At 37.2% G+C, this 19,465-nt stretch overlaps 1 protein-coding gene and 1 pseudogene across 1 annotated transcript in view; both read right to left on the reverse strand.

The window, feature by feature from the left end:
• Nucleotides 1-19,465, reverse strand: part of UHRF2 (ubiquitin like with PHD and ring finger domains 2) — a 202,437-nt gene that overhangs the window by 59,226 nt on the left and 123,746 nt on the right. The window contains exon 5 of the mRNA XM_069090760.1: nucleotides 7,090-7,199. Within this exon, the coding sequence (XP_068946861.1) occupies nucleotides 7,090-7,199 (110 nt within the window). The remainder of the gene's footprint in view (nucleotides 1-7,089; nucleotides 7,200-19,465) is intronic.
• Nucleotides 10,651-16,455, reverse strand: LOC138163224 (ubiquitin carboxyl-terminal hydrolase 14 pseudogene; annotated as a pseudogene).

Consider the following 19,465-nt stretch of genomic DNA (forward strand, 5'->3'; position numbering starts at 1 on the left):
CAAGTGGGTGTCCCCAGCTGTGGATCTGACCTCAAAGATGCCATCTTCAATGGTAAGAATGGACACATCAAAAGTACCACCTTCAAGGTCAAAGATCAACACATTTCTCTCAGCACCAAACTTTTGTCCAAGCCATAAGCAATAGCAGCAGCAGTTGGCTCACTGATGATTCAGAGCACATTGAGACCAGCTATGGTTCCAGCATCTTTGGTGACCTGACATTGGGAATTGTTGAAATAGGCTGGTACTGTGACTGCAGCATTTGTGATCGTCTTCGCAAGGTAAGCTTCAGCAATTTCTTTCATCTTGGTCAAGACCAGAGAAGATACTTCCTCTGGATAGAAACTTTTGGTCTCCCCTTTGCACTCCACTTGGACCTTACGCCTACCTACATCATTCACCACCGTAAAAGGCCAATGCTTCATGTCTGATTGTACAACTGCATCATCAAATCTGCTACCAATCAGATGTTTGGCATCAAAAACTGTGCTGGTGGGGTTCACTGCAACTTGATTCTTTGCAGCATCACCGATTAAACATTCTCTGTCGGTGAAGGCAATGGAAGCTTGGGGTGGTCCTGTTTCCTTGTTTATTAGCAATGATCTCTGCTTTCCCATGTTGGAAGACTCCCACACAGGAGTAAGTGGTGCCAAGATCAATGCCAACTGCAGGTCCCTTTGACATGGTTGCTGGGGAATCGGGGGTCACAGCTGACCACTGTGGAGAGAGAAGGGCTGCTGCTGCGCTGAGTAATTTAGTACTTTTTAAACTCAATATGCATAGTTTGATTTGGTGTTAACAAATAAGTTTGTGCACAAATGCATAATCATTTACAAAGCTGTTACATTTTTTCTTTTCAAATGTTGTTTATATATTTGAATACTTGTATCTGTCAATCAAAAGTAAAAGCTACACATGTTCTGAAAAAATTGCACACAAAAAGGACGATATCTGAGAATAGGCTTTTCACTTCTGGATCAAGGTTTTACAAAAAAGAAATGATTGGCTCTTGATCACTCATGGATACACACATAATAAATGTATATGTGTATACATACATACACATCTGCATATACACACTTGTGTATCTACACATGGTATGTACACACATGTATATGTATGTGTACATGTGTATATGAGTATATGTATATACATACATATCACACAGATGTACTGATATCTATCCTATCTGACTATCCTTTATTATATGTATTCCACTACTGGATAAGAGCTGATTTTTTTTAATTGATCCAAAAATATAAAGCCCATTCTCAGACACCATTATCTTGTTTTTGTTCACTTTTTCCAAAGTATGCTAAATTTCAATTTTTACTGCTAAATATACACACATTATACATGTGTATACAAACACACACATACATATACACTATGTCTCTGGCTGTACATCTGCAGGGAGTCTGAAAAATCTAATTGAAAGGACTTTAAAATGAAAAGGCAAAGAGAGAGAAAATCACCAAACTGAGTAACAGAGACCAGATGTACAATAGGAAAAAAATAGCAGTATATATATATATATATATATATCCAATAATTCACAGGCATATAAAATGAGATAAACAAATTGCAGAAGCTAGTATCAATAAATCCAAAGAGAACCAATTCAAAACAGAAGCTAGCGATAAGATCCAGTCTCAGATACTTAAACACAAATACAAACGGTAGAGAAATAGAGGCAGCATGGCCTAATGGATAGAGTTGGTCCCAAAATAAGAACATGTGGATTAAGGCTCACCTCAGACAAAATACTTATGTGACCCAAATCAAATAAAGTAACCTCTCCATGTTCCAAGCAACTTTTTAAGAGTACAAGTTGCAGAGAAGGTGCCAATCTTCATTGGTAGAGGAAGTTTCTTCACATAGGAATTCCTTATACTCATGAAATCACAGGTCCAACCCCTAAATCCACGGATAAATTAAGCTAGAGATCCTAATGCAACTAGGCAAAATGGAACATATCACTGAGAGTTGGATGGAACCTATGACTGATACATGGCTGATACACTGTCATATGTGTTATTTAAAGGTTAAGTCAGTTAAAATGGGATGGAGAAAGGCAGACATGAAGGTACAGTTGTGTGAAGAAATTCAGGGACCAGAGGATGGAAGCATAGTGGAGCACATCCTCATGAAGAATAACACTGAGAGAAACAGAATTGTTAATAGTGTCAGGAGAAACTAGGACAAAAGGAGAAAACAGATAAGGAGTTCAGGAAACAAGATGCAAGTCTGGCAGAGGCAAGGCAATAGTTATGATGAAAGAATTCCTTGAACTATCTGGACATTAGTGTGTGCTTTCTCTCTGCCACAGCAATGCAGCTATTAATCTCTTGGCTTGCTTTACTAATAATTTTATCCATCAGAAGGTATAGGAGAGAACCTGTAATGCTGGCCATGATTTAACCAACAAGAATTTGCTGCTGAAATAAAAAAATGGCGGGAGCACTGGAAATGACTGAACAAAATGTCCCAATTTTTTCTTTACAAAGATGAAAGTTATGCAATAAGCTGCTCTCTGTGCACTGGTTCCCTAATGAAGGCATCAAAAATGCCCGGAATCAAGTTTTGGGAAAAAGTGAAGGATCAGAGAAGAGACAATATGTCTGCTCAGGATGAATGGGATATTAATAATGGACCATGGAGAGAACACAACTCTTTTTTTCCCATTCTGTATTAAGCTGAATGATTTGGGGGCTGAATGGGATAGCACTAAAACAGCTAATGGGGAGTCAAAATCGATTATATAATCCAACAAATGATGAGAATGCTTGTCCCTGTTTTTTTTTTTTGTGAACTGAAGTCTGAAGGTCCAAATGAACTACAAACTAGGATTCCTAAAAGAATCCATTACTAGAAAAATCTGCAAGATTGTAGAAAATGAGAGACACACCAAAGGATTACCACTGTGTAAAAACAGACACTCAAAATCATTGGAGACAGAGGAAAGATGTTGGTCTCAGAACTAGAGAGCACCAAGAACAAGCAGCCCTGAGGCAACAAGCAAAAGGAGAAGGAAGGACCAAGCAGCAGCAAAAAGGGTAAACTGGAACAATAAGGACTGTTTTAATTATCTCATTGAAGCTTCCATTTGGATCAAGGTAATGGCACCAGAAAAATTCTCCTATATGCATCCACTTTGCAGGGTCTTTACTGGGGCTTCTCTTTGCAAATGGAAAATCAGCTTGTGTGGGTCAGTTAAGTTAATAAGCTTAACTATACAATCAAAAATTTTCTGCTCCCATGTTGTGGTTCTTGCTGCTCTGGTGCTCCCATAATTCAAACCCAAGCTCTACATGTGCAGTCATATCCAGAGCAAAGGACGTAACAGTCCCACTCTACTACAGTATAGTCAGACTCCATCTGGCTTTAGTTTTTGGAACACTATGTTAAGAAAAATATCAATAAGCTGGAGGGATAGTAAAGGGGCTTAGGATTATAATATTAGAACTGGCTGAAGAAGCTGGGGATTTTTAACCAGGAGAAGATAAAAACATAAGGAAATACTATTGCTGTCTCCATGTACTTGAAGGTTTGTAGTAGGTGCTGTTAGAAGCAGCTAGGTGGGGTGGTGAGTAGAGCACAGAGCATATATTTAAGAAGACCCAAGTCCAAAGTAAGCCTCACTTAACTAGTTGTGTAATCTGGAGCAAGTCACTTAATGCATGTCTGTCTCAGTTTCCTGGAATTTATGAAATGAGAATCGTAAAAGATAAAATAGCATGTACCTAAGGTTGTGGGCAAAAAATGAGATATTTTTAAAGTGCTTAGCACATCTGACACATAGTAGGAACTTAATAAATGATTCTTCCTTTCTTTTTTTCCTTGTAGTAAGTATTTTAAAAATACTTGAACCATAGCCAACTACCAAAAATTCCAAGACTCATGATGAAATTCTATTAGGAAGCTGCCTACATCCTGATAGAAAAATGTTGGACCTAACGTGTAGAATGACATCTATCTGTGGACATGGCCACTGTGAGAACTTGTTTTGCTTAACTAAATAAGCTTTTAAAAAGAGGTTTTGCTTTTCTTGCTTTCCCAATAGGGGGTGGCTGGAAGAGAGATATGCTTGTTGATTGTAAGAGACTGATTAGATTTATTCTGCCTGACTCCAGAAAGCAGAATTAGGAGTAAGGAATAAAAGCTAAAATTGGAAAATTTAGGCTTAATATAAAGAAAAATTTCTTAGCCAAGTATAATAATGGGCTATTCTGTAAAGATGTTTAAACAAAGACTGGAAAGACCACTTGTACAGTACTCTGCAGAGTAGATTCTTATTAATGTGTGCATGTATTTCTAGAATTAGATAAGCTAGAGGTTTCCTACCAAATGTGAAACTCTGTGATACATAAAATGGCAATTTAAGGGCAAAAGTTCTATCCAGAATCAAAGCATGAATAAAAACAACTGCCATGTCAGTGTGTAATTCCAGATCCGAATCTGATCTCAGTCCACAGGACTTTGCTTTCTCGCTTTTTCTCTCTTTCAAAAATTACATTATTTTTAAGTTTTCAACATTCACTTCCATAAGATATTGAGTTTTAAATTTTCTACCTCTCCCTCCCCTCCCCCTTTCCACATATGGCATGCAATTTGATATAGGTTTTACACATATATATTCACATTAAACATATTTTCACATTAGTCACATTGTAAAGAAGAATTAGAACCAATGGGAGGAACCACAAGAAAGAAGAAATAGAACAAAAAAAAGAGAGCACATAATATGCTTCCATCTGCATTCAGACTCAAAAGTTCTTTCTCTGGATGTGGATAGTATTTTCCATCATGAGTCTTTTGGAACTGTCTTAGATCCTTTGCATTGCTGAGAAGAGCTGAGTCTATCAAAGTTAGTCACTGCGCAAAATGTGGCTGTTACTGTGTTAAATGTTCTCATGCTCACTTCACTCAGCATCAGTCATATCAAGTCTTTCCAGCTATTTCTGAAGTCCACCTACTCATCATTTATTTTAGCACCATAGTATTCCATTACATTCACATACCACAATTTGTTCAGCCATTCCCCAACTGATGGGCATCCCCTCAATTTCCAATGCTTAGCCACCACAAAGAGAGCTGCTATAAATATTTTTGTACATGTGGGTCCTAAAACAAATGTTTGCAGCAAAAAACTAGAATACTGTGGAAGAGACAAGAGCCAAAGAATACTTCTAATGTATACCTACCTTAGAAAAGTAGGGGGTAATAATTATATCTGTATATTTTAGTTTGGAAAATCTCTCTGCCTGTCTGTCTCTCTCTCTCACACACAAACACACAAGGAGCGTTTCCTTTAAAAGAGAGAGGCAGAACAATTTTGCATGCCTTTTGCTAAGTCCTTTTGAAGGTTCTTCTCCTTATATTCTGACTAAGAGACTCAATTCTTCCTTGGCTAATTCAGGTATTTAAATGTACCCCAAATAAAAGTGTTCCAATAGGATTCTAAGAACATGGATTTAAAGTTGGAATAATAATAGCTAACATTTATATAGCACTTAGTATGTGCCAGGCACTGTGCTAAGTGCTTTACAATTATTATTCTCATTTGATCTTCACAACCACCCTAGAAGGCAAGGTGTTACTATTATCCCCATCTTACAGATGATGAAACTGGGGGGAAACAGAGGTTAAGTGACTTGCCCTGAGTCACCATGCTGCTAAGTGTCTAAGACTGGATTGAACTTGTGCCTTCCTGACTCCAGGCCTGGTGATAAAGATCATTTAGTTGAACTCCTTCATTAGCACTGAGACAGGTTAAGTGACTTGCTTATCATCACACAGCTCCTAAGTATGAGAGGCAGTATCTGAAACCAGGTCTTCCTGACTCCAAGTCTTCTACTTTCACCAGAGCACCATTAGATTTGGTTCCTAGGAAATGTGCCTTTACAGTTCTAATATTCTCAGATACACTTTTTTCCCTACTAGTTGTTTCAATTCTCCCACCCCATCATCCCCATTTCTACCCCCAATACTAAATGTGCATATTCTTTTTTTCCCTTTCATAAATGTTGGTCATCTTTACCCCACTGTCATTCTGAGTATCCTCTTAGCCTAACTTTATTACTTACAGAAGGTGTTAAACCCAAGTCACACATTTTACCTTAAAAAAAGATATACTGCTAACACCATTTTGTCTTAAGCCTTATACTTCAAAAATCTCATTCTGCTAATATATCTTAAGTTCAGTTTGTTGTCATGTAACTTCAGTGATGTTTTTATTTTATCTTAGTGGAATGTAAATTGCTTGAGGGCTATTTCATGTCTGTCTCAGTATCCTTGAGTGTCAAACCATACTGAAGATGCTCAATAAATATCTATTGCTCAACTGTATCCACCCTATACCCTTTGACAAACTTTAAATACACTCAATCAAGAAAACCTTACAATAAAAGGTAGAAACTGAACACAAATGATGTCTTAGGGAAACTGGTAACTTTACATAATGACTGAAATAATTTTTTTTTAAGCCTAACTGGAAGTTATACACTAAATTTAACTGAAAAATCAAATATCTGATAACATTGGCACAACTGCTTAAAAAGCTCCCTATTACTACCCTAGGATAAAATACAAACATGTGTTTAAAGTTTTTCACGACCTGGCTCACCCCCATTGCCTCCTTGTTCTTTGTGCATAGCATATCAATTCCTATCTCAGGAGCAGGAATCCATTTGCCCCTCCTCATTTCCTCTTTTTGGCACCCCTGCTTCCTTTAAAGCTCAACTCATTTGCCACTTTTTATTTACTCTAAAGCCTTTCTGGATTCCCCCAGTTGCTACTGCTTAAGTCAAATTACTTGCCTTTCCTTTGTATATTTTGTCTTTACTCAGAAGTGTATGTGATATGTACTCTTAAAAGAATGTATGGAAATTGTGGCCAGGGAAAATTGTGTTCTTGTTTTTGTAGCCCTGGTACCTAGCTTAGTGCCTGGGCACCAAAAAGGCACTGAATTGATGCTTGCTGAATGATTTTTTTTTTTCCTATACCTGATAGCTCTTGCCTGTCATTCTTAGGTAAGTCAGAGAATATCAGCAACCTTTACACCACTGCCCCCCCAAAAAAACATCATACTTGTAAAAGGTCCATCTGCAAATGAAAGTGGATGAGCTCCAGGTTTTTCAATCTTGTATATTTCTTCTATAAACCATATCTTGCAGTCATTTATCGTATCTTCCGGCCCACTGTAAAAAGAATAAATAAAAGGTTTTTTTTTACTAGTAAAACCCAAAGAATAAGCAAATGGTAAGAAAAAACCCCACAACAATAAAGTAAAACAAAACAAAAAAATTGGCATCAGTTTTATCTGTTATATGTGCTGTTAACAAAGCAATTACCATCAATTTTGTTTGGGAAAATTAAATTATATCTTTGTATAAATGCCTTATTTTTGCGATATCACAAACACAACTGTCAGTTCTCAGAGGGTTTTCAAATTATGAAGCAAAATTTAATACAGTAATTATTACTTTAAAAGAATAAACAGTCCATATATTTTAAAATAGGGTTATAAAAAGATGTTTGATTTTGAAACATCTCATATTTTTGGGGGGAGAATTATAGTCGTTACATGATATCTGATTACTCTGGTCAAAAACTAATAGAAGATTTGATGAAATTCAAACTGTCAATTAAAATGAAAAGACAATACAATTCCCACCCTCTTCTGCAACATACTAATCCTTTGTAATTGAACAGGGCCAGCTTTCAAAAATTATAATCTAATTTAAATGGTCAAGAATCCAATTTTAGTTTATTAAATAACCATTAATATTTTATTGTAATAATTAGGAGTTTCTATAAAGAAAATTTTTTTTTTTTTTTTTTAAGCAATCGCGGTTAAGTAACTTGCTCAAGGTTACACGGCCAGTTATTTCTGGGTGTGGTGCTGAGTATCTGAGCCCGGATTTGACCCAGGTCATCCTGACACTGGAGCCGGTGCTCTTATTCGCTGAGCCCCCTGGCCACCCCTGAAAAATGTTATTTTAATATCATAAAACTATTATGCTAGCCTCACTTCTTAAATTCTGAAAACAGGCAGTTTCTTCCTTGGAAAGGAATGTCAAAATTCAATTTTTCTAAGCAGCTTTTGTCAGTTCCTTTGAACTTGTGTTACCATAACACTGTTCTTCACTGATATCAATATTTTAATCATTTTTTCTAAAAGTAAGAATGTGGCAATACTGTCACAAAGGTTAAAAGTTTTCTATTCTTTGTCCTGGTGTAATCACTCTGTTTCATCTTTCATCACATTCCATGGACTTAAAAATTATGTCTACATAGATGACTCACAGATATAGTCAGCCCTAGCCTCTCCCCTGAGCTTCAGCTGTTTCTCCAACTGTCTACTGAACATTTCAAATTGCTTGTCTAACCCATTTCTTAACATGTGCAAACCTGACCTTATTATCTTTCTTCCCCAAACTTTCCAAACTTCCCCATTTCTGTCAAAGGTACCAACATCCTTCTAGTTTTCCAATTCCACTATCCATTTTATTCCTCACTCCTCATTCTCCCTCATCCTACATAGCCAACCAGTTGCCAGATCTTGCTGTTTCTACCTCTAAAACATCTCTACCAGAAGACATCTTCTATCTATTAACAAAACTACCACCTTGGTTAAAGCTCTCATCACTTTGTCTAAGGGACTGTAAAAGACTGGCCTCCCTGCCTTGAGTTTCTCACCATTCTAGCCCATTGTACACAGTATTGCCAAAATAATTTTCTTTAAGCATACATCTGACCATGTTATTCCCCTATTCAATTAACTTTAGTGTTTTCTATTGCTTTTAGGAACACACACACACACATACACACACACACACACTCTGATTCAAACAAACTGGCCTTCTCCCTGTCCTCATATAGGATACTCCATCTCTCATCTCTTCATGCCCCGTGACTTTGCTCTGATGTCTCATATGCCTTGAATGTGCTCCTCCATTTCCAGTTCATTCGATTCTTCTCTTCCTTCAAGATGAAGCTGAAGTAGTAGCTCCTACATGAGTCTTTCCTGATCCCTACAACTCTTTCCTTCCCAATTACCTTGCATTAAATTACTTTGTATTTATTTTTGTTTATACACTTTCTATTTATGCTGCATATATCTGTATGTGTACCTGTCCCACTTGTCAGAATATAATCAAGCAGAGATTGTTTGATTTTTTTGCACTTATATCCCTATATCAGGGAATCTTAGGCAGATGGGTGGCACAATGGCTAGAGTGCCAAGCCTGGAGTCAGGAAAACTCGTTTTCCTGAGTTCAAATCTGGCCTCAGACACTTACTAGTTGGGTGACCCTGGGCAAGTCACTTTACCCTGATTTGCCTCAGTTTCTTCACATGTAAAATGAGCTGGAGAAGGAAATTACAAACCACTCTGCCAAGAAAACCCCAAATGGGGTCACAAAGCATAAGACATGACTGAAATGAGTAAACACCACCACTTATATCCCAAGGCCTAGAACAGTTTCTGGTTCATAGTAGACTCTTGATAAATGCTTATTGATTGACTCATCTCTCATTGTACACTCTTCTTCCTTGGATTCTTACTTCTTAAAGGAGCACTCAAGCACCCTGTGCTCAAGGTGCTGAGAATGCCTAATTCTTCTTAATTCCACCTCTTTTGTCTCTGTTTTCCAGCAGGGGTAAGGCTTCAACAAAGGAACAAAGTCTGGTAGGTTTTACCATACAGGAAAGGTTTTAATCATGGCCTGGCAACAGAATGAACCTACTTTCTGAGGCCCCACTTGGTTAAGTACACAGAGAAGCTTATCACCAAGGCTGGACAAGTGACAAATTCTTTAGTCATTAGAAATACTATTTGTATCTGACAAATCGCTTACCTTGTTTACACTATTGTACCTTCTCCATTTCTTTCCCTCTTAAAAATTTTGGCCAGCAACTCAATGCTACAAAGATTTCTTTTTAACTATGTCTAAAATGGTCAGATTAAATATTGTTTAGAAAAGAAGCATCCTAATTGCTATTGGGCTAAATATATGTCTAGATTTCCCGTGGTTGCTACCATGAGAATGAAGTCTTCATGTCCTACTTATAAAAAATAGAAAAGACAATTTATTTTCAAATAAATACATCTGGTTTTAATTCTATGACATATTATAGTGACAAAATGTTTCTTATGGGCTACTTGTTGGATAAATTTTGTTACCTTTTACACTTTGAATACATGTTAACTATATGTTACTAATAGTTTTTAGAGTAATTTTAAACCATATAAATTTTTTTTTAAAACTGAGAACTGTCAGGGCGGCCAGGTAGCACAGCAAGTAAGAGCACCGGCTCCAGTGTTGAGAAGACCTGGAGATCGAATCCCGGGCTCAGACACTTAGCACCCACCCAGAAACACCTGGCCGTGTAACCTTGAGCAAGTTACTTAACCCCAATTGCTTAGGGGCGGCCAGGTGGCTCAGCGAGTAAGAGCACCGGCTCCAGTGTTGGGACAACCTGGAGATCGAATCCCGGGCTCAGGCGCTCAGCACCACACCCAGAAATAACTGGCCGTGTAACCTTGAGCAAGTTACTTAACCCCGATTGCTTAAAAAACAAAACAAAACTGAGAACTGTCTTCTGTAAACACTTTTGAAAGTGTATTTTTTTTAACATACCAAAAAATTTATTTTTTTTACTATTATTGATCACAATTTATTTTGAAGTCATGAAATGCCAGCAACAGAACAGACTGACTCAGCAGGTCAGGCTGGACAAATACTTGATTGTAGCCATGTTTCCATGGGCTATGGGCAGCAGCACTGAATTACACAACAAGGACAACATTCTCCCTTCCACCTTCTGGCAAAACTTTGTCAGATAAGGCAGAAAGGATGGGCAGCTATTAAATGGTGGTCTGAACCATGCAAGAATAACAACAAATGATGGAATAACAGGTGTACAATAAATATCTGATTGCTGAATCTTGGGCTGGAAAAGGCAGAAATAGAAATTAAAACACTAGGACAGAAGGTAGTGGTTGAAAGGCATTTCCATTACACAAGAAATAAGCCTTTAAAAAAAAAAAGTCTTCCTGCTTGCTACTTTTATACAGGGGCAGCAGAGTCCAAAGATAACTCTTTTCTGTGTATCCTGTTTTTAGTTTTCTTTGTTAATACATGGAACAAATTTCAAGTCTGGGGAAACCATGTAGAACCACCTAAAATTTCTTCTAAAGCTCTGGGGTTTAGAAATGATCAACGAACAATATTTATTCCACACCTAGTCAGAGACAGCTAAAACGAAGATTATTGTGAAGTTTCTTCTTCAATTACTTCAATTCTGCAAGGCCCATATAATAGAACATACGCTATGTGCCAATCTTCACTACCAGATAACCACAAGATATCTTCTGGTGTAATGATGCTGACCTTATCATTATCAAACTTAACCCATTCTTCTTGCTTCCTTTTCACCCATGATACATAATGGCCTGAAAAACTAGACCTTCCCTGATGTGTTAGCACTGCTGGTAAATCATAATAACCACAGTTATTAGAGCCAATATCATCAGGAAAAGAAAATGGCTCATATTTTAACTTCTTTCTGTGCACCACCACTTTTGCTAGATGTCTTTGGCTGTTGATTTACTTTTTTGTCTTCTAGATCCTTGAATTTTGCCCAAAAGTAGGCCATTTTTTCTTGAAGTTCTGGTGTACATAGTTCATATACATCCAACACAAGAGGAAATTTAACATCCTTAAGAACTTTCTCTTTGTAAAAAAATAGAACCATCTGAATAGTAAGGTAAGCAGGCAGTCGGCTAATCTTGGAAGATTTTATGTACAAAGCATTTCTTTGCAATGTTGGAGACTACTTGGTGATTTCTTCCTGAAGTTTCAATTTAAGTCCTGTAAACAGATATTTGACTTCTTGATTGATAAAACAGCTGAACTGAAGCTGGTTCTCCTTCCCTTTGGTGGCTTCCTCTTCTTCAGTCTCTGTACATTTCATGGTAGTTTCAAACTCAACACCAAATAAACGATCAATTAAGCTTTTCTTTTTAGAAGGTGCTTGGGCTGCTGCAGCAGGTGATGCATTATCTGTCTCCATAACAGAATCACCTTCTAAAGCTTCCAGTTTTTGCTGTAGCACCCACATCATTTGTACCCAACATTCATTAGCATCCCGTTGAAGATATTGTCCTTGATCACCCTTCTCTGCAAACTGCAGTAGAATAATAAGTGGGATACTGGAGGAAGTTTTGTCCATGGAATTAAACAAATCTCTAAGGGCTGCTGTGATATACTATGCCAAGGCCATTTCCCCTGAAGCTCACAAGGAACCTATGTACCTTTTAAGGGCATCTTTGAGTTCTGGTACAGAGTGGATACACTGAATTGTAGCATTCATGTAACAAGTGTTACTAAGATTTGTCAATCCACATGTATATACATGTATATATGTTTCACAAAACATGGCTAATCAAATTTATAGATATAAATTGTCTCAATTTTTATGTATATGGCAAAGAAAGCACATGATTTCATAGTTACTGATATTTTCTTGGTCTTTTTTCTCATGTGATGTTTTTTCTACATCTCATCATCGGTACTGTTCCTTTTATAGAGAATTTGAGAATCGACTTCAATGCCTTTAAAATTATGTTGTCTCATGCATGGACCTCTTCTATGGGTACCTGGTCTCACACAGTTACTTTTCTAATCTTTGTTTCCTTCAGTGGGAGTTCCAGTTCCTCAAGAAGCATGTTCAATATTATGTTAAGAGTCCAAATGTTCACTGCCCATAAAACCTTTGCAGATCCCCCCCCCCCCATTTTCTGTCTTTCAGAAGTATCTTTAAATGTCCTAGGGATGATGTTTACCAGGTGGGTCTCTTGTTAAGCTTTCTTTAAAATGATTTTTCCCCTCACTGCTTCCTGTTGTTTTATGAGGTAATATTGACCATAATATTCCGTCACTCTAAGATTTTACAAATGACAATATAAATCCTAACCATGTGTTCCTGGTTGCCAAATCCTTTTGTTTGACAAGAAGATAACATATTTAGCTAATTCAGATACTTATTTTTGTCTCTTCTCCATTCCTCTTTAAAGTAACTGATTTACTTCGATTAAACTTCCACATGAAATTATTATAACTGTCAATATCCATTGTTCATTCATCTGGTTTTTTAATTGAAATTGTTTTAATTCCAAGTTCATTTTTTTATTTTTAATTAAGTTTTATATTAATTTTGATCTTTGATCATGTTCTGACCACTGATTCAGAAATCGTTACCACATTAACAATGAGACGTCTCTGAATTATATTACAATTAAATTAATTTTTTGGGTGAATGTTATATGGTATTCATACTCAGTGCTTGGTGATGATTTCCTAGAGATGTTCAGAATGTCTCAGTGTACGGATTCTGTATATTCCACAACTATTTGGCATCTCTCATTCCTTTCTCCTGAATCATAATTTTTGCAATCCTTACTTACATCTTCCATACTGAAGTTTCAATGTCTTAATGAATTCTTAGCAAAACTTCAAATTTCCAAAGATCTTTTGGAATTCTCTTTGTCTAAAGCAGTTGTTGTTCAGCCATTTTAGTTTTCTGACTCTGTGATCCTTTTGGGGTATTCTTGGCAAAAATACTAGAGTGGTTAGTCATTTCCTTCTCCAGCTCATTTTACAGATGAGGAACTGAGGCTAACAGGATTAATGACTTGCCCAGGGTCACACAACTAGTAAGTGTCTGAGGATGGATTTGAACTCAGGAAGAGGAGTCTTTCTGATCCCAAGTCCAGTGCTCTATCCACTGTTCCACCTGGTTATCTGTCTAAAGCAAAACTGCCAATAATTTCTTAACTTGCCTTCAAAGGATGAATAAGTAATAATAATGATCATAGCTAACATTAATATAGCAATTTAAAGTTTGCATGGGGCTTCACATATATTATCTCATTTTGATCCTCACCCAAACGCTGTGAGATACATGCTATTCATATTTTATAGATGAGGAAAATGGGCCTGCGAGAGATTAAATCATGAAGCTAGTAAATGTCTGAATCTTTCTGACTCCAAATCAGACTCTATCCCATTACATCACTGCTCTCTCCCAGGACAGGAGAATTCTATTTTGGATTTACTCTTACCAATAATGAGAAACTTATAAGTATAAATTATCAGAGCCCTTGGGAGAAATAACCACTCCTAGAATTTGTGCAGAGGAGAGGAAAGCTGAGTAAAGTCTGACAAGTGTCTTATATTTGGGGATAACTAATTTCAAAAGGCTCAGAGAAAAGATAAATAGATTCCTGGGGACTAAAATTCCTAAGAGAGAAGTCAATCTAGAAGTAATGGGAAACTCTCAATAACAAAAATCTGAAAATAGAAATAATTCTGACCAAGAGGAAAAAGTAGAATTTGTTTAATAAGACCAATGTGGATGTTCTGAAAAACTCATCAAGCAATCTGGATTTCTTAGAAATATATATTTAGATTGGAAGTAAGATTAGAACAGGGGAAGAATGAAGCATTGCATGGTCTTATAACAAAGAATACCAGAAGTATAAGGACTCAGGATGAGATGAGGAAAAGGAACAGAGATGAGGATAGAATTTTTAAAAATCTATTTTGAATGAATGTGTAACACTTATTAAGCACTTACCTTGCACTAGGCACTTGGGAGAAAAACACAAGTTAGCCTAGTAGTTCCTACTCTCAAAAAGCTTATATTCTAATAGGGAAAGACAACACATGCAAAGGGGCACTGACCAAGAAATGGAGCGATGATTTAGGGAAAATCACAAGAAAGGTAAATGGGATAAAGGGCAGTTACTTAGTTGCTTGTCACATACTTTCCAAAAGCAATGACTGCAGTGATTTGATTACTATTTCTAGAGCAAGAGTTGAAGGGAGGAAGAGGCAAAAAGAAATAGCAAAACATCTGGTGTTGAACAGATAAGAAGCATAGTCTGGAAAAAAAAAAAGAAGCATAGTCTGGAACCAGGTAAACAGAGTGGGAAAGTTGAGTTCGCATTTACTCACTCACCAGTAACAAAATATGCAGAGCTCTAACAGCTAATGGATTAACTCAAGGAGATGAACCTGGTCTTTGCAGGTCTGATTTAAAGGCAGACAGTGACAGGGCAACTGACAAGTTGTATGGGCTAGATGGATAGGGGTGTAAAAATAAAACAGGACTATTGCTTCACAATGACAACAAATAAAGAAGGCAGACCTGGCTTACTACTTTTTTTTCCTATCTTCTCTACCAAGGAGAATGATTCTGGATACTAGAATGGTCAGAATGCAAATGGCCAAAGAGGAATGGATACTTTAGAAAACCAGGAAAACAACATACCCTTAATGAGTTCAAGGCACTAGACACAGATGAACTACATTCTGGATTATTGAAAGAACTGACATGTGATTGCTGAGACACCAGTGATCTATGAAAGATCTGAGACTGGTTAAAGACAACTGCTTCCTAATTTTCTGAAAAAATAAGAACATGTAGTCTACAAACTATAAATCAGTGAGCTTGACCCTGATTCCTAGCAAAATTCTGATGGTCACTAAAGATTCAGAAGATGAAGCAGTATTCACAAAATCAGCATGACTTTGTTAAGAACAAATGTCAAGAGGGGTGGCTAGGTGGAGCAGTGAATAGAACACCAGCCCTGGAGTCAGGAGGACCAGAGTTCAAACCCGGCCTCAGACACTTAAAACAAAAAACTAGCTGTATGACTGTTGGCAAGTCACTTAACCCCCAACTGCCCTACCCTCTCCCCTCAAAAAAATAAAAAAAAGAACAAATGTCAAATTAATTTGATTTTCTTTTCTGACAAGGTTATTAGACTAGCCAGGCTACTGACAAGTGAATTTGGTAGACATTATTTCTACAGATTGCTAATAAAGTTGTTGACACAACACTTTATTTCTCCATATAATCTGCAAGTTCCTTAGTCCCAGGATATACTACCAGCATACATAACTAAGCTACAGACAACAGGAAACTCTTTAGGGTTATTTTTTACTTTCTAAACTTTAGTTTCTGGACTCAAATCAGTGACGTACTAAGGAGGAAAATATGGTCAAAGTTGAGCTCAGCTCCTCTTAAATGTCTCTTGTCTTCCTCAGGTATAGCAGATATTATTGACCAGTTGTCTTAAGATTAAGTTTAGCTTCAACTCTTCCCCAGGCATGACTGTCTTCTTCAAAGAGGGCAGAATAATTTGACAGACCCTGTATCATGTGAGGCAATAATGGAATTAAGCATGACACAAATGGCTCGGTACAGCTACCATCCTCATTGCTGAGAATGTAAAACTGATCTCCACCTTTTGATGGGGACAAATGGAGCCCAGTTTGATCATCGTCATGCCCCAGCAGATGTCTTCCCTCTAGAATCCTCATCTCCAATCCAAGTTCTGGTGAAACTTGTCAATGTCTTTTAACACAATGTGCCATCCTCTTTCTGTGATCCAGGAATTCACACTTATCTCCTTTTCCCTCAGTTCCATTCACTATGTCACAGCTTGGGACAAAGACTCCACAGGCAGCAGGAAGGGCTTCTCAAGATCCTGACTGGACAAAGGAACATGAGTATCCACAGCATCCAGTAGATTAATTACAGTATTCACCTCCAATTCTGGATGCTGCTGCTCGAGGGCACAGAGGACAGAACCAATAGTGATGGTAAGATTTTCTTGTTCCCATAATACTTAAGTTCAGTGAAGAGTTAGCCTACTTCTGGCTCTACTAGCTTAACCATCTCATTGTCCTGGATGACATCTGCCTGGTCTGCAAACACTATTATGTTCTGCTCAGCAATGATTGGGTGTTCCCTCGTCTGAGCAGGAGGCCATCACTGGCCAACACCAGGATTCAGGGGTTGTCCCTATGTTCATGTTCTTCACATAGGGATTGTGGTCAGTGAATGTAAATGTATCAGGTGGTTGTGCTATATTCCATATGGGCTGCACTGATACCCTGGGTCATTGTTGATATCTCCATATTTATTAAACATGATCCCACATCCCTTTGCCAGAATCTTGATGATAGCTGCTGTGAAAGTATGCTTGCCATGATCTATGTCGCCAGTGGAGCCAATATTAACATACCATGTTTTCCCGATAATAAGACACTGTCTTATTATTTTTTTGGAAGGAAAAACACCAGAGGGCTTATTTTCAGGGGAGAGCTTATGTTGTCCTGCCTCAGCTCTCCTCCGCGGCACTGCTCTCAATGGCGCCAGCAAGCAAATCACTGGGGAAGAACAGGATGACGCGCTCACTGCTGCAGCTCTGACTGGATGCAGCTTGGAGCGCGGCGTGCGTTTCACTGGGGGGGGGAGGGTACGGTGCATACAGAGGGTACCGTAATGTAGCGTGTAGCACAGGGGATCACCTTCACTACAGCAGCAATCTCAATAGGGCTTATTTTCGGGGGAGGGCTTATTTTAGAGGAATCTTACACAGTAAGGGGAGGGCTTATTTTCGGGATAGGTCTTATCGGGGAAACACGGTAGGGCTTGTCTTTCACAGAAGTCTTCTTAGCCTTGACAACAAAAATGATTAAACAAAGGGAAGGTAATGCCTCTGTCTTGGGTTACAAAGTTGAGGCTACTTCAGAATATAATGATCACTGCCATTGTGATGAATGGAGAGTGTGGAGAGGGAAAGCTGAAAAAGCCTGAGAGAGAGGACTACAGGAGGGGAAAGGGAGAAAAGCCATATGATTTATGTTATCCTTATGGGCAAAGATGTAGTCTAGGTAACAGTACAATGAGGTAAATTCAGAACTGGCTGAATGGCTAGACCCAAAGAGTAATTATTAATGATTTCATTTCAACTTTGAAGGAGCTCTTCAGTGGAGTATTCAAATGGCCTTGACTTAACTCTGTATTATCTAACATTTTTTATCAGTGACTCTGATACTAAGCCATACTACTCAAATCTGTACTATTAAGAATAGCTAACAAAGCATATCCAGTTGGGATTTCCAGATTCCAGAAGCTCTTGACAGGCTAGAACATTGAGCCGAATGTAATAAGGTAAAATTTAATAAAGATGATAAGTATAAAGTCTTCTTTTGGATTTAAACAATGTATTTTAAACATACAAGATGAACCACAAGATGCAGAAGTCTGTTTAGATTCATAAACAAAAGGCCTGAAAATTTTAGTAGAATATAAATTCAGTACGAATCAACAATGTTACATGGCAGCTGAAAAAGTTAATGCTATGTTAGGCTCCAAGGGTGCCAGTGTCCTTAATGTTAAAAAAAAAATCTGCAAAGAGATTTTAAGTCCAGAACTTATACAGAATATATAATCTATATAGAATCTGCTTATATGCAACTGTCAAAGGATATGAACAGAAAATTTATGAAGAACATATTATCTTAAAACCACATGAAATGACACTCCAAGTCCTTAATGAAAGGAATGTAAATAAAAGACAACTTTATACCCATTAGAATGACAAAAACATCAACAAATGGTAAATTCCAATGTTCCGGCTATAAGGAAAAAGGAATTTTAATACAGAGTAGGTGAGACTTCACACTGGCAAATGTTTGATAGCAACATAGCAATATGTAATAATAGTCACAAACCTGATCATATCTTTTGACCCAGCGATTCCATTGCGAGGACTCTTATCCTAAAAATATCATAAAAAGGAAAAAAGAAACTATCTGTACACAAAAATATTCATAGCTGCTCTATTTGTAACAACCGAAAGTGGAAAACAACTTATATGTCCAAAAACTGGAGAAAGTTTGAATAATAGCATAATAATTAAATGGCTTATGGAATAAGATGAACATAAATTATTAGAAAATTTATTGAAAAAATTTATGAGATTATGCAGATTGAAATCAGCAGAACTATATGCACAATAACCTCATAAAAAATAAAGAAGGAAGGAAAACAGCCAAAGGTGGTACAATTTCAAATAGTTCATGAAATGGACACAGAATAGAAATAGAGATGCAAATACAGTGTCTCTTCAGCACTTATCACAGTAGCTGGCCCATAAGAGACTTACTGACTGCTTATCTGGTTGTTAACCTTTTGGATCTGCTTTCTCAAAGATGGTTTAAGAATGAATAATTCTGTCCCTCATTTTATATTTTATCATTTTTACAAAAGATTATTAAGCTCAAGATTTTTTAGAAAATTAAATATAACATGGGTCTTAAATTTTAAAATTGTTAGTTGTGTCAAACAGATAGAGGAAGAAGAGTTTCAGAAAAATCTCCTGAACATGTATTATAATATTATTAACAATGCAATTAGAAGAGACAAGTCTAAACTGACATTTACATACCCATGATTTGCTTCTACTCTCTACTAAAAGTGAAACATGCATTCACAGATAAGATCCCAAAGGGAGAATTAATAACTTCAAAATCGCATTTTTGGAGGACTATGTCAACTTTGATGATTATGTATTAATGATTCAAAGTACTGTGTTTCCCCG

Source organism: Petaurus breviceps, unplaced genomic scaffold (assembly GCF_028583685.1).
Source record: "Petaurus breviceps papuanus isolate PSGF00001 unplaced genomic scaffold, PetGlider_PUasm1.0 187, whole genome shotgun sequence".
NCBI classification, from domain to species: Eukaryota; Metazoa; Chordata; class Mammalia; order Diprotodontia; family Petauridae; genus Petaurus; species Petaurus breviceps.